This window comes from Adiantum capillus-veneris, chromosome 24, assembly GCF_014529385.1.
Source record: "Adiantum capillus-veneris isolate H3 chromosome 24, ASM1452938v2, whole genome shotgun sequence".
NCBI classification, from domain to species: domain Eukaryota; kingdom Viridiplantae; phylum Streptophyta; class Polypodiopsida; order Polypodiales; family Pteridaceae; genus Adiantum; species Adiantum capillus-veneris.
In genome coordinates this window covers 99,885,654-99,898,706 of record NC_140954.1, presented here as the reverse complement: position 1 = coordinate 99,898,706, position 13,053 = coordinate 99,885,654, and the positions used below count along the sequence as shown (strand labels likewise).

General features: G+C 46.9%; 1 protein-coding gene across 2 annotated transcripts in view; it reads right to left on the bottom strand.

The window, feature by feature from the left end:
• LOC147426854 (chaperone protein dnaJ 15-like) overlaps positions 1-12,481 on the bottom strand; it is an 81,066-nt gene extending 68,585 nt beyond the window's left edge. Inside the window, exon 1 of one of the 2 annotated variants that reach the window (XM_086498010.1) lies at positions 11,678-12,481. In XM_086498010.1, the coding sequence (XP_086354136.1) occupies positions 11,678-11,856 (179 nt within the window). In that variant the 5' untranslated portion in view covers positions 11,857-12,481. The remainder of the gene's footprint in view (positions 1-11,677) is intronic. The other variant, XM_086498009.1, reaches the window with a different exon arrangement.
• Positions 12,482-13,053: the final 572 nt, after the last annotated feature.

Genomic DNA, 13,053 nt, shown 5'->3' with positions numbered 1-13,053 from the left:
CACTTCCCAGGCGTCCCTGGATGCAATCACATGCACAGTTGCAATGCAGACATAGACTTCCTCGCAGGAAAGCATTTGCTTTCCCGAAAAGCAATCCCACTTTCTCAGAAAGCATCTGTTTTTCCTCAAAGTTTCCTTTGAACCCATCTTCATTCAAGTGCTTGCTTTTTCCTTGTGCACAATTCTAACACAGTTCGGAATTTCCTCCCAACTATGGATATTCCCTTTCCGATGCACCCGTCACCCACCTTGTTACGCATCAAGAATACCCATCACCTAGTCCTTTCCTACCGAACTTACGATACAATCTCCTTCACGATGCTCTATGTCACCCATCCTATGACGCATCAGAGATGTCCGTTCCCAGATGGTCGGATACTTCTTTCCGATGCTCCCTGTCACCCATCCGATGTGACGCATCAAAAGTACACGTTCCTGGTGGCCTTACAGATATTCCCGTTCTCAGTGCTCCCGTCATTACTTTGAATGACGCACTAGGAATACTCTGTACTCGGATGTCTCCAGTGAGAAAAGCCCTCTCACTTAAAATTCCAATAATTCATTTAGAATTATTTTTCCTTGGTGTTCCAAGCGAGAAAACCCTCTCACTTATAAATCCAATAATTCATTTAGAATTATTTTTCTGTAAGATAAAGCCAATTTAGCAACCTCTCTCTCTCTCAGAGGAGCAGTGTGGAACTGCAATGGGTCATTGTGGACTCGCCTCGACAGACTGGAGAAGCTTATAGAGGACCACGACTTCATTTGCATCACTGAGACCCATGAGAGCCCTGAAAGGGGGCTACCAGCCATTGCAGGCTTCAGATGGGAGTCAGTATTTCGAGCTACCACTCGCCGCGGCACTTCACGAGGATCCGGTGGGGTGGCCATATTATTTCGCCGTTCCATCAGCAATCATATACAGATTGTGAGCCGAGATGAGGAGGCGCGTTTTCTATGGGTACGCCTGGAGATAGACCGCGAGCATTGGGTCTATATCGCCATTTGCTACTTTCCACCACGAGGCTCCTCATATGCGAGCACTGATGGGCACGCACGGGAGGGGGATTCCCCTTATACACCACTCTCAGATGACATACTCCGCTACTCAGCACTCGGAGAGGTCTTCCTTATGGGAGACTTCAACGGGCGCACCGAGACCAGGCAGTGCGAGCTCTATGATATGGACCACCCAGAGATTATGAGCAGTTTAGACCCAGAGGAGATGGGGATTAGCAGACTGTCAGCAGACTCAGGGCAGGATACCACCGGGTACGGCAATCACCTATTGGAGCTTGGTAGCCAACATTATCTCGTTATTTATAACGGGATGCAGAGGTGGCCAGATTCGAGTAGGCTCACTTGCTTCCCTCACGGGGGGGGAGAGAGTACTGTCGACTACATTCTTGGGAGTCTTCTGGGGGGCCAGCTTCTCCGATCTTTCAGTGTTGGGAGACGTCCTATCGGCACAGACCACACTTTCCTCAACTCTCACACTCACCTCCCATTTGTCACACACAGCCACCCCACTCACAAAGCCACATACCACTATTCATTTTACACACGAGCTCTCTCATGTCTATGCACACCATCTCCGCACACATCTCCTATCTCTCGACCCACATGCCCCCCTAGAATCACTCACATCAGATCTTACCTCCATGATTCACACATTTGCCATTCAGAGCTTCCCTCACCACACACGCACACATGCACCCCGCACAGGTTCCATGCCACAGAACAGCTGGTATGACGATGATTGCAGAGCATTACGACGTCAGCTCAAAGAGGATGAGGCCCGCGGGGTACTCGCACACCGCCAGGCTCAGCGCTAGATGCAGTCTCTCACCCGCCGTAAAAAGCGGGAATGGGAGGAGCAGCAGTACTGGGACTTATATCACTTGCTCATGAGCCAAGATAGTGCAGAGGCATGGCGCCACATCCGCGAGCGCAGGCCACCGACATCGATCAAGGACCCGCACACATGGTACCGCTATGCAGAGGACCTTTACCAGATACCAGGACAGCCACCAATACCCCTGCCCACAGGGACCACGCCCCACCACTTCGTCCTTCTTCACATCAGAGATGGTAGCTCGAGCCGTCCGGCATCTACAGCATGGTAGAGCTCGAGACCAGACCGAGCTACAGGCCGAGCATCTGATTTATGGGAGAGAGACCTTGGCACCTTTCATAGCTCATCTCTTTAACCGCGCACTTGTGGAGGGATTTCCAGACTCGTGGACACAGCACATCATTGTACCTATACACAAGTCTGGAGACACCATGGATCCCAACACATACAGGACTATTATGATTGGCTACATGTTGGCCAAGCTCTATGGCGCGGTTTTAGAGGAGGAGCTTAGCACCAGAGCAGAGGCAGCAGGCATCCGACCTGCAGGACAGGCTGGGTTCCCTCGCACATACTCTACCATCGATCATATCTTCACGCTACGCTGCTTGATCGACCAGGCATGAGTGAGGAAGAGGAGGCTTTACTGTTGCTTTGTGGACTTTCACAAAGCATTTGATATGGTGCCACGTGAGCGACTCTTCAGGCGACTACTCTCACTTGGGCTTGAGGAGGACATGATATGGGGCATATATACACTTTATGAGCAGGTATGTGGGCGAGTACGATGTCCAGGAGGCACTACAGAGACCTAGTTTAGCACCATTGGTGTGAAACAAGGATGTCCACTCTCCCCTACACTCTTTGGGCTCTACATTGATGAGATAGTGGATTTTATTCAGCATAGAGGAGGTGATGGGGTGGAGATGGGTGGCACCACAGTCCATATACTATTATATGCCGATGATATTGTACTCATATCAGAGTCAACAGAGGGGCTGCGTCAGCATCTACTTGGGCTTGATGACTTTTGTGCGCAGCGAGGGCTCTCAGTGAACCTTGGGAAAACCAAGGTTCACATCTTTCATAGATCACCACGAATCAGACGAGAGAGCTCTTTCATAGCAGCAGGGGGTAGTATCGAGGTTGTAGGCTCATATGTCTACTTGGGGGTGACTTTTACCACGGCATCATGGGCCTTTTCCATGACACAGGCAGCCAGAGACAAACTAACCAAGGGGTACTCCGCACTCGCACAGATGGAGAGATAGTGCCACCAGGCACACTTTCAGGAGCCCCGTACGAAGGGGTGGTTTTTTGACACTTTGGTTACACCGGCTCTTCAGTATGGGGCAGCCATATGGGGACCTGGCTTGGCAGACTCGATCTGGCCTTTGATAGAGCGCCCACAAGTACTCATGATCTCCAGGATGATCCGCAGCAAGCCGTCCATTCCACATGATATAGTCAGAGCAGAGCTAGCAGTCCCACCTATGCTAGTATAGGCACTGTTTCAGACGGTTTGCTTGTTATATAGATTACAGAGTATGGATAGGGACCTCATTGCCTAACGAGCACTACACACATCACAGTCTATGGCACTGGCGGGAGATGCCTCTTCTTGGTATGCACAGACCAACGAGTGGTTCACTAGACATGGGCTTGATATAGATTGACTACCACCCCTCCAGTATGACATCCATGCACCTACTTATACTCTCACTCATCAGGAGAGGAATAGGATCATCAGGCAGGAGATTTCGCATATTTACATTGAGACGACATGGATAAGCCCCAGGCAACCCCAGACAGAATGGCACCAGCTAAATGCTGCCACTTGTAGAAATCTGGATGATTACAATCGGAAGTTTTGGAAAGCTCTACTTCCAGTAACTTCCTATAGGTTTGTGCCATTGACAGAACAGATTGAAAAATACTGTTGTGGCCTACCCAAAGGATTGAGAAAATACTGCACGAAGACAAAAGTCACTACTTTGACGCAACTCATCGAGGTAGCAAACACTGGCAATGGTTTGCTCAAGGGAGAAGATTGTGAATTTAACACTGGCGTCAAGGCAGGATCAGGCAAGAAAAATTCAGCCAAGAAGCACGTTCCCAATGAGGCTCCTAAAGGGACTCCGGAGTCAGCCAACATAGGGAAAGACAAAGCTACGGCTGAATCAGAAAAAGGACCACCAAAGAAATGGAAAAGACGTTTTCCTCGCGAGTCAGAAGAGCAAAAGAAGGTCCTGAGGACAGAGAATAAATGCTTTATATGTGAGCAGCCTGGCCACATTGCTTACAACTGTCCTACAAAGAAAAGGCCAGCTGATTCTGAAGACAAGGAGGACAGGAAAGGAAAGAAGCCCATGGCTGGTCTAGTGCCAGATATGGTGGGCGACAAGCCAAATTCAGATGCAAGTGAGCTTTGCAGAGCATGGGGAAAGGTTAGGGATCAAACAGTGCTTATCTTCTTTGATCCAGGTGCCAAAGCCAACTTTATTTCCCCAGAATTGGCTTCAAAGTTGGGAATCAGACCTGAAGAGATGGGGTATACAGCAGAGGCAGGTTTGGCATGTCCTGGCCATACAGAGGCTGTGACACCCATCATTGGAAAGTTGCGTCTACATATCCAGTCCTATGTAGATGCTGAAGAATTTTACATCATGCCACTGGACGGATGTGATGTGTTGTTAGGTATTCCTTGGTTGTTTCGTGTACAGGGAATCATGGATGCCTACAACAAAAAGATCACTGTACAGAGCAGGGGAAAGACTCACATTCTAGATGTAAAGCTTAAAGGGGAGTCTATTCCTACTGTATCAGCTTCTGCTATTACTTCTGTAATGAAAAAGCATCTTTCTGCGTACTTGGTTTTTGCACGAGAAGTGTCAGATTGTGATGAATCAAATTTATCTGTGCTAGATAAAGAAAGGTCAATGTTTTTACAACAGTATAGTGACTGTTTTTCCGATTCATTACCGTCTCAATTACCGCCAGAGAGACCCGAGGACCATGCGATAGATTTGGTGCCAGGCAGTAGCCCACCAAATAAGCCTCCGTACAGGGTTAGTGCGGCTCAGCAGAAAGAGATAATGGGCCAAGTACAGGAGCTGTTAGAAAAAGGGCTGATTCAGCCCAGTTCATCTCCATTTTGTTCTCCAGTATTGTTGGTGCAAAAAAAGGATGGCTCATGGCGTATGTGCATCGACTACCGTGCACTGAACAAGAATACCATCAAGAATAGGTTCCCTATACCTAGAATTGATGATATTATGGACAAATTAGAAGGAGCAGCTATGTTTAGCAGGATAGATCTAAAGAGTGGGTATCATCAGATCCGCATTAGATCAGAGGATGTGCACAAGACTGCTTTTAGAACAACGTTTGGCCTTTACGAATTTTTAGTGATGCCCTCTGGTCTCACAAATGCTCCTGCTACGTTCAATAGGATGATGGACAGAATTTTCCGTGCACACCAGCAGTTTGTTGGTACATTCTTTGATGGCATGATAGTCTACTCAAAGATTGAAGAGGAGCATTGGCATCACTTGGCCATTGTGTTCAAAGAGCTACGCAGTCATAGGTTGCTCATCAATGCAAAGAAAAGTGAGTTCTTTCTGGAAGAGATTCACTTTCTGGGACACATTGTCTCAAAGGATGGTGTCAGAATGGATCCTGCAAAAGTTGAAGCGATCAAGTCATGGCCAAATTTGAAGACGGTGCATGATGTCCGAAGCTTTTTGGGACTATGCTCCTATTACAGAAGGTTTATCCGAAATTTCGCTGAGATTGCTCTTCAAAAGAAGGCAGTCACCTTTAGATGGACACAGAAAGAGATTTCAGCTTTTAATCTCTTAAAGGAGAAGATGACTTCAGATCCAGTCATTGTGTTGCCAGATCTTAGGAAGTCATGTGTGGTCCAGTGTGATGCCTGTGGTAGTAGCATTGGTGCAGTGCTAATGCAAGATGGCAGGGTAGTAGCCTATGAGAGCAGAATTTTGCAAGGGCCAGAGATGACCATGCAGGTCTATGAGAAAGAGTACTGGCTGTGATTCATGCGCTCTTAAGTTGGAAACACTACCTGCTAGGTGCAGATTTCGTTGTCCAAACGGACCATCAGACCTTGCGATACTTCTTGACACAGACAAAGTTATCTGAGAAGCATATGCGATGGGCAAATATCTTGTCCATGTTCCATTTTCAGATTGTGCATGTGGAAGGCAAGAAGAACGTTGTGGCTGATGCCTTGTCAAGGAAGCCACAAATTTCAGCTGTGTCAATTCCTTATCATCATGAACTTGATGATATGAGAGAACAGTATGCAAATGATGAAGATTTTGCAAGGGTCTTCGAGCAACTAATGGATGGACAACGTCATGAACACTATCTTCTTAAAGACGGGTTCATGATGATGCATGGCAGATTGTGTGTCACAAAGCCATTGCGACGCAAAGTTATGGAAGAGAGTCATGTCCCACCGTATGCAGGGCATCGTGGTATCGATGCTACAGTTAAAGCGGTAGAGACATTCTTCTATTGGCCTACATTGAGAAGGGATGTGGATGCCTTTGTGCGAGAATGCCTAATATGCCAAAAGGTCAAGTTTGACAGGCAAAAGGCACCAGGGTTATTGCAACCACTACCTATTCCAGATAAACCATGGGAAAGTATTGCTATGGATTTTATCTTTGATCTTTCGAGAACGCAGACAGGAAACGATGGTATTTGGACCATTATTTGCAGATTCAGCAAACAGGCTCATTTTATTCCTGTCAGGAAGAAGATAAAGCCAGATCAGATGGCACGCTTGTTTATGAGCAATATTTTCAAGTATCATGGCATGCCATAGTCGATTGTTAGCGACCGTGATCCACGCATGACAAGTTTGTTCTGGAGAGGCTTGTTTGAGAATATGGGCACCACGCTTAAATTCTCTTCGTCATTTCATCCTCAAACAGATGGGCAGTCAGAAGAGGCAAATTCTACTGTCCTAGATCTGCTGAAGTGTTATGTGTCAGAGCATAAAGGAAAGTGGGAGCAGTATTTGCCATTGGTGGAGTATGCATATACAATAATACAGTGCATTCATCAACTGGCAAGGCACCCTTTGAGATAGTTGAAGGTGGCAAGAAAGTTCCTCCCATACTGCATACAAAGGACAAGATATTTGAAGCAGATAAGTATGTTCAGGACATGGATGAAATGTACAAGAAGGTCAAAGTGGCCTTAGAAAGGACTCAGGCAAAGCAAAAGAAAGCAGCTGATCGTCACCGTCGTGAAGTGGTATATTCACTTGGTGATTGGGTGCTTTTACGCTTTGAAAAGGCAAGGTTAAAGAAGATGAAGGGCAAGGAAAGACTGTTTCCAAAGCTCAGCATGCGTTACTATGGGCCTTTTCAAGTGTGCGACATAATTAGTGATGTTGCATATAGGCTGAAATTGCATGACAGTTGGAAGATTCACAATGCGTTTCATGTGAGTCTTCTCAGACCCTATGTGGGTGATGTGCCAGAAGATATGCCAGCTGAAGATCAGCCAGAAGTCGAGGAACTTGACGAGATCTTGGTCCCGGAACAGATTTTGGCACACAAAGAAAGGAAAGTGAAAGGCAAGGTTGCTAGGCGTTACTTGGTAAAGTTCAGAAACTATCCACCAATGGATGCTAAGTGGATGGAAGAAGGTGAACTTGCAGAGTCACCAACTGTGTTATCACTTTACCTGGAAGCCTTCGATTTGCAACCTACCTTGACCCCTTGAGTTTCAAAGCTACATGGATTGTCAGTGTGACAATGGCTTCTGGAACAAATGATGTACATGGTATTTAAAGTGAGCTCAAATGAAATACCTGTTACATGAATGTTAGAGCTCTACAGATTGTCAGTTTGGCAATTGCTCTTATGGAATGTCCAAAAGTTTGGTTAGTGCTATAGAAGTGAGTATTTCTTGTCAGTTTGTCAAGGATACAGTGATTGCTTCTATTCAAGAGTACATGTGTAACTGCATTCTTAAACTGTCGGTTTGGGTATGCTCGAAAGTGTTACGGGATCCAACGTGTACTATAAGACAGTGGCAAAATGTGCAGCTACCATTTTGTCATTGGAAAGTTAGTGACTCAAAGCAATGGCAGAGTGCGAAGCTACCACTATGTCATTGGGACAGGGTTCACACGCAAGCAATACATGAGTCGACGAGGTGTTGAATACACCAGGGTTGACAATGAGCATGTATGTGTCGTACATGTGTCAACAGGTGTTGAATACATCAGTGTTGACTAGGAGCATGAACGACATAGATGCAAACGAGGACGTTTGAGATTTCAAGAGGGGGGTATGTCACCAACGTGTGACTACTATCTATCCTTTTTGTTGATTTCTTTCTTATTATCTATTTACTTTCACTTTTTGGAAACACCCCTCGGGAAATCTAACTGCCCTGCATTGCATAGCTAGTGTGGAACTGTCCAGAGGGAGTCCAGGCCTGAGGGCAAGAGAGCACTAAGGTTGGACAAGGACTATGGTTAGCCAAGTGGGGTCATTGACTAGCCAAAGTGGAATCCTTTGCTACAGAGGCTACATTTCAGTTCTGGATGTGGCCACAGTGTACAAAGAGGGTCGGATGACCTAGACTGGTACAATGGAAGCATCTCCTAAAATTTAGGAAACTGCTATTTTGGGACCTGAAAATGTCTTCGCGTCATTACGTGCAGTTTGACATGGGGATCATTTTGTTACTCTGTGGCCAAGTCAACAGAGGCTGCAGGTGAGATATTTTTAGACCCGAGGGTCTAAAGCGGGAAAATGCACAAATGAGTGACACTTGGCACTCTGAGGCCAGTTTACTACTTATAGAGAAGGCAAAAACGTGATTTATAGTTGGGAGGCTCATTCTGCAAGTTCCTGTCACAGGTTAAGAGCTATGGAGTGCTTGCTTTCCCTCTTATGCACAGTGCGGTGCCAGGAGTGATGCCCTGCACGCTACGCACTGCCCTCCCTCTCCCCTTTGGCAGTATGTTATGCCCCACTAGTGGGCTCTTCATTTGACCAATGTACAGTTGTGTGGGTTCATGCGCGATTGCCGAGGCAAGAGCCTCTTGCACAGGTACTGGATTAGCTAGTGGCTAATCCCCCCGCAGGTACAGGTGAATTCGGAGAGGTTTCACGCCAGAAATCTCGTCCGATTCAAAGGGCAAGTAGCCCTACAGGTGCGGGAGCTCGAGGACTTGCTAGGGATGCGACCGGCACGCGAAACGGAGCCCGAAACAGTGAATTACAGCCTGCTGTGTATTTTTGCAGGTTTAGGGTTTTGGCCCTAAACGGACCCTAATACCCCCAGGAGGTTCGGGGACGCAAGGGGACCGCTGTACAGGCGATCTGGCGTATTTTCAGGGCTGAAAACAGAGAATTCAGCGTGCTGCAGATTCTCGCCAGGTTTTGCAAAGTGCCCGTATGCGTCGGGAAAGTCAGTCAATGCGTGGGACTACTGACTGTGAAGGGTTCTAGTACAGTTATGCTGTCAAAATCGCGTTGGAACAGTGGAAATTCAGCCGAGTTTGTGCGGGGCAGCTTGTAGGAACCACATCGTTTATTCCTTCTTTTGAACAATAAAGAAATACCGAAAGGGGCGCCTAAGTTAGGGGCCAATCTGGTGTCTGTCTACTCATACAGGTGCAATCTAGCAGCTTGTATCCCTCTCCCCCTTTGTTGTGTCTTGAAAGTACAGGTAAAATAGACGACTAATAATGGGTGAAAGCTAAATCAAGGTTTAAAGTAAAGTCTACCGCCCTTTTTGGATTGAACAGGCCGGTTACAACCGGACTTACCCAGTGTGTCAGACAGAGGTGGAGACGGAGGAGCACTTCATGCTACGATGCCCAGCTTACTCAGAGCTTAGACAAAGATTTGGGATTGAGGGCACTCTCCAGACATGCATGAGGAGGAGAGACCAGACTCATGTGGGCCATTTCATCATAGGAGCACTCCACATACGTGAGGAGTCTACACGACCTCGACCACATGACACTGGAGGTGTTCAACAGACGATCACTCAGTTTTTCCAGAGAATGACTTCAGGGGATCCCACACCGCCGACTACGAATGGGCTGACACTCGAGCAGACAGAGGCACAGCGAGCACGACGCCGACCTCGGGAGTCAGGATACCGACGGCCCCGTCTATACCAGCAGGATATACTGAGGATCCGTACACTTCATGAGCAACCGCTGGAGAGGGCCCGCTCCACCACACATTGGAGCACCCACCTACATCAGGTTTTTCAGCCCCTCCCCCCCATGTACCACTTTTTATACCCATCACCCATTACACACTACTAGCCAGCTCTGATACGGGTATGCCCTCACACTTTTACTTTCACTCAGCACGAGGTAGTCATTTTCTGCTACAACCATATATTCATATGGTGAGTATCTGCGGTGCCAGAGCCGTATATACCCATACCACCACATATTACCATCATACCACCACACTGCACATCCCGGTTCTAGATTAGCTTTCATTTCAGCATTTTATTTTCAGTATTTTCTTTTCCGGACACCCGGACTACCACTAGATGTACATTGATTTGTCTCATAGGCCGACTTCGGCGTTTAGAAGACGTAAATAAAGCTTTCTTTCTCTCTCTCTCTCTCTCTCTCTCTCTCTCTCTCTCTCTCTCTCTCTCTCTCTCTCTCTCTCTCTCTCTCTCTCTCTCTCTCAAAATCAATCACTCTCGCTTCTCTCTAGTTTTTGCACATCTCTCATGAAGTAAAAGGAACTCTCGTTCAGTAAAAGGAACCTTGAATACGCACTGAGCACTCATACTGAGCGTTCACCATCAATCACTTTCGCTGCACATAACACAAAGAGGGAATCTTCCTAAAATCATAGGCGCATACTCATGGTTTGTCAAAACCCCCTGCCCCTTCACCCTTGAGGCCCCAAACATTCATTGGTTGACACTGTTCATCTCAAATAGCAGATTCTATTCACCGATCTTACATGCACACTAAAGAATTTCCATCCTTTCACATGGCCTTGTTTGTTGTTTGGCATTTCTGTTCCAGCAAGCACTAAATCTCTGGTGTCTTTGACCAACCTCTTCCTATGTAAGTTGTCTTTCTGGTACATCTTCTAGATCATTTGACCTATGTTGTTTGGCATTTCTGTTTCAGCAAGCACTAAATTTCTGGTGTCTTTGACCTACATCTTCCAATGTAAGTTGTCTTTCTTCTAGATCATTGTCATTTGAGCATCTCTGATCACTTTTCTCATGCTACTAGCCCAAGTAGAAAGTTGTATCTAGTAAACAGTGCAATGGAAAAAGTGTTTCTAGTTGATAGCAAAAAGGAAAAATGTAATAGAGGAAACTGAATGTATACTGCTATCATGTTTATGCAAAACAATGTGGAAAATCCTTCAAATCCACAGAATACCAGAAACAATACCTGTTTTAAATGGCAAAAATTACTATGGACAAGCGCAGGGAATAACTAGGAGGCACGAACACACAAAAAAAACAGCATAAATGCACCAAAAGAATGAGCTTACTCTCTCTTGAGCTGATAATACGTAGTCTAGTTTTTCAGTTTCCAGCAGAAGACTGACGAGATAAGTAGCAAGCTATTCTGCCTTAAGTATATTGTGACAAGCATAACTACTGGAACCGAGCCGTGTAACCCATGGGAATTGCCACATAAAGCTGTGTGCGCTAAAATATGCTGGAACAGAAATTTAGTGCCCTAAAGAAAAGCATAACTTGAAACTTGCAGCACCCCTTATTGATGGTGGTAAGGCAGATGTTCACAGCATAGCTCACCGTACTTACTTGAGAGCAAGCCGCCGGTAGGCAGACTTGATTTGCTCATCCGAGGCATCTTTGGACACACCCAGAACATCATAAGGGTCCCTTCTCACAGGAGAGGGAGCACCCAAATGAGATGGATCTATCCCTGCACGTGATGATCCACCATTTACTCCCCTCCGACTTCTTGGAGTGTCAGACATTGTTAAACCTCGGGGTCCAGCTGACAAGATGATCTGATGAGGGAACAACTGCCCTCCTTGTGTGAAAGCAACGTTAGCGGCTGGCAACAAGTGTTGAATTGTCCAGAAACGTAGCCTTAACTCTTGCGCAACCTCAGTTTCTGGAAAAATGGCGTTTCTTAGGCGCAAGGTGAGTTGCTCACCAAACCTTCTGCGGAAAGCTTTAAATTTAGCATAGTCAAACAAGAGCCGGCCGGATAAGCTCGCAAATTTTAAGGCTATCCTCGCTGGCCCAAACAAACCCAAAACACAGGGGTGCCGGATGAACAGAAACCCTGACAGAAAAGCTCGCAGGAAGGTCTATCCTAATCGTTAAGCTGGCTTCAAATGAGCCCGATCCTCAGCACATACTCTTCTGCAAGGTGATCGTACGTGCCTAATCTGCGAAGAGGGCACCTCGCAGAGAAGACGGTACGCATCACGCACAGATCAGTTCCACTCTCTGCTCTTCCCGATGAGGAAATTTGGCGGGTGTTTTGATGAATCAAATATTGTGAGGGTAACACTGCGTAAAATGGATGTTGGTAAGATTACATTACATTGTAACAATGGCAGCGTCCCAACTCTTCGCTATTCCTGATTCCTAAGGACCGTCTCACGTTAAACCACTACAAATGTAGCGAGTCATAGCAAGAGATGAGAAGATGACTACCAGGGCCAATTCTGGAAAAAGCAGTTTTTAAGTGGTATCTAGTTCGGATGCTTTGGCTTGGGGGGTATAATTTTTTGTTTTGGCGGCAGGTTGGTGTCTTGCCAATAGCGCCAGGTGGCTTGGGGGGTATAATTTTTTGTTTTGGCGGCAGGTTGGTGTCTTGCCAATAGCGCCAGGTGGCTCGAGAAGCCTGTTTTGAGGGCGACGAGACGGCTGGCTTGGGCAGTGTAGCCGACCTCCCTCTCTCTCTCTTACACTCTCTCACACACAAGCAGGGTGTGGCTGCAGCAGCAGGGCTCTCTCTCTCTCTCTCTCTCTCTCTCTCTCTCTCTCTCTCTCTCTCTCTCTCTCTGTGTCACAGGCTTGGGATGAGCGGCCAAGGCTGAAGGAGGAAGCTGGGGAGGCGGAAGGGGGAGGCAGGTTGTGTGTGTGTGTGTGTGTGTGTGTGTGTGTGTGTGTGTGACGTGCAGCCGAAAGCGGGAGAGAAGCAGCCATGAGGGGAGGGG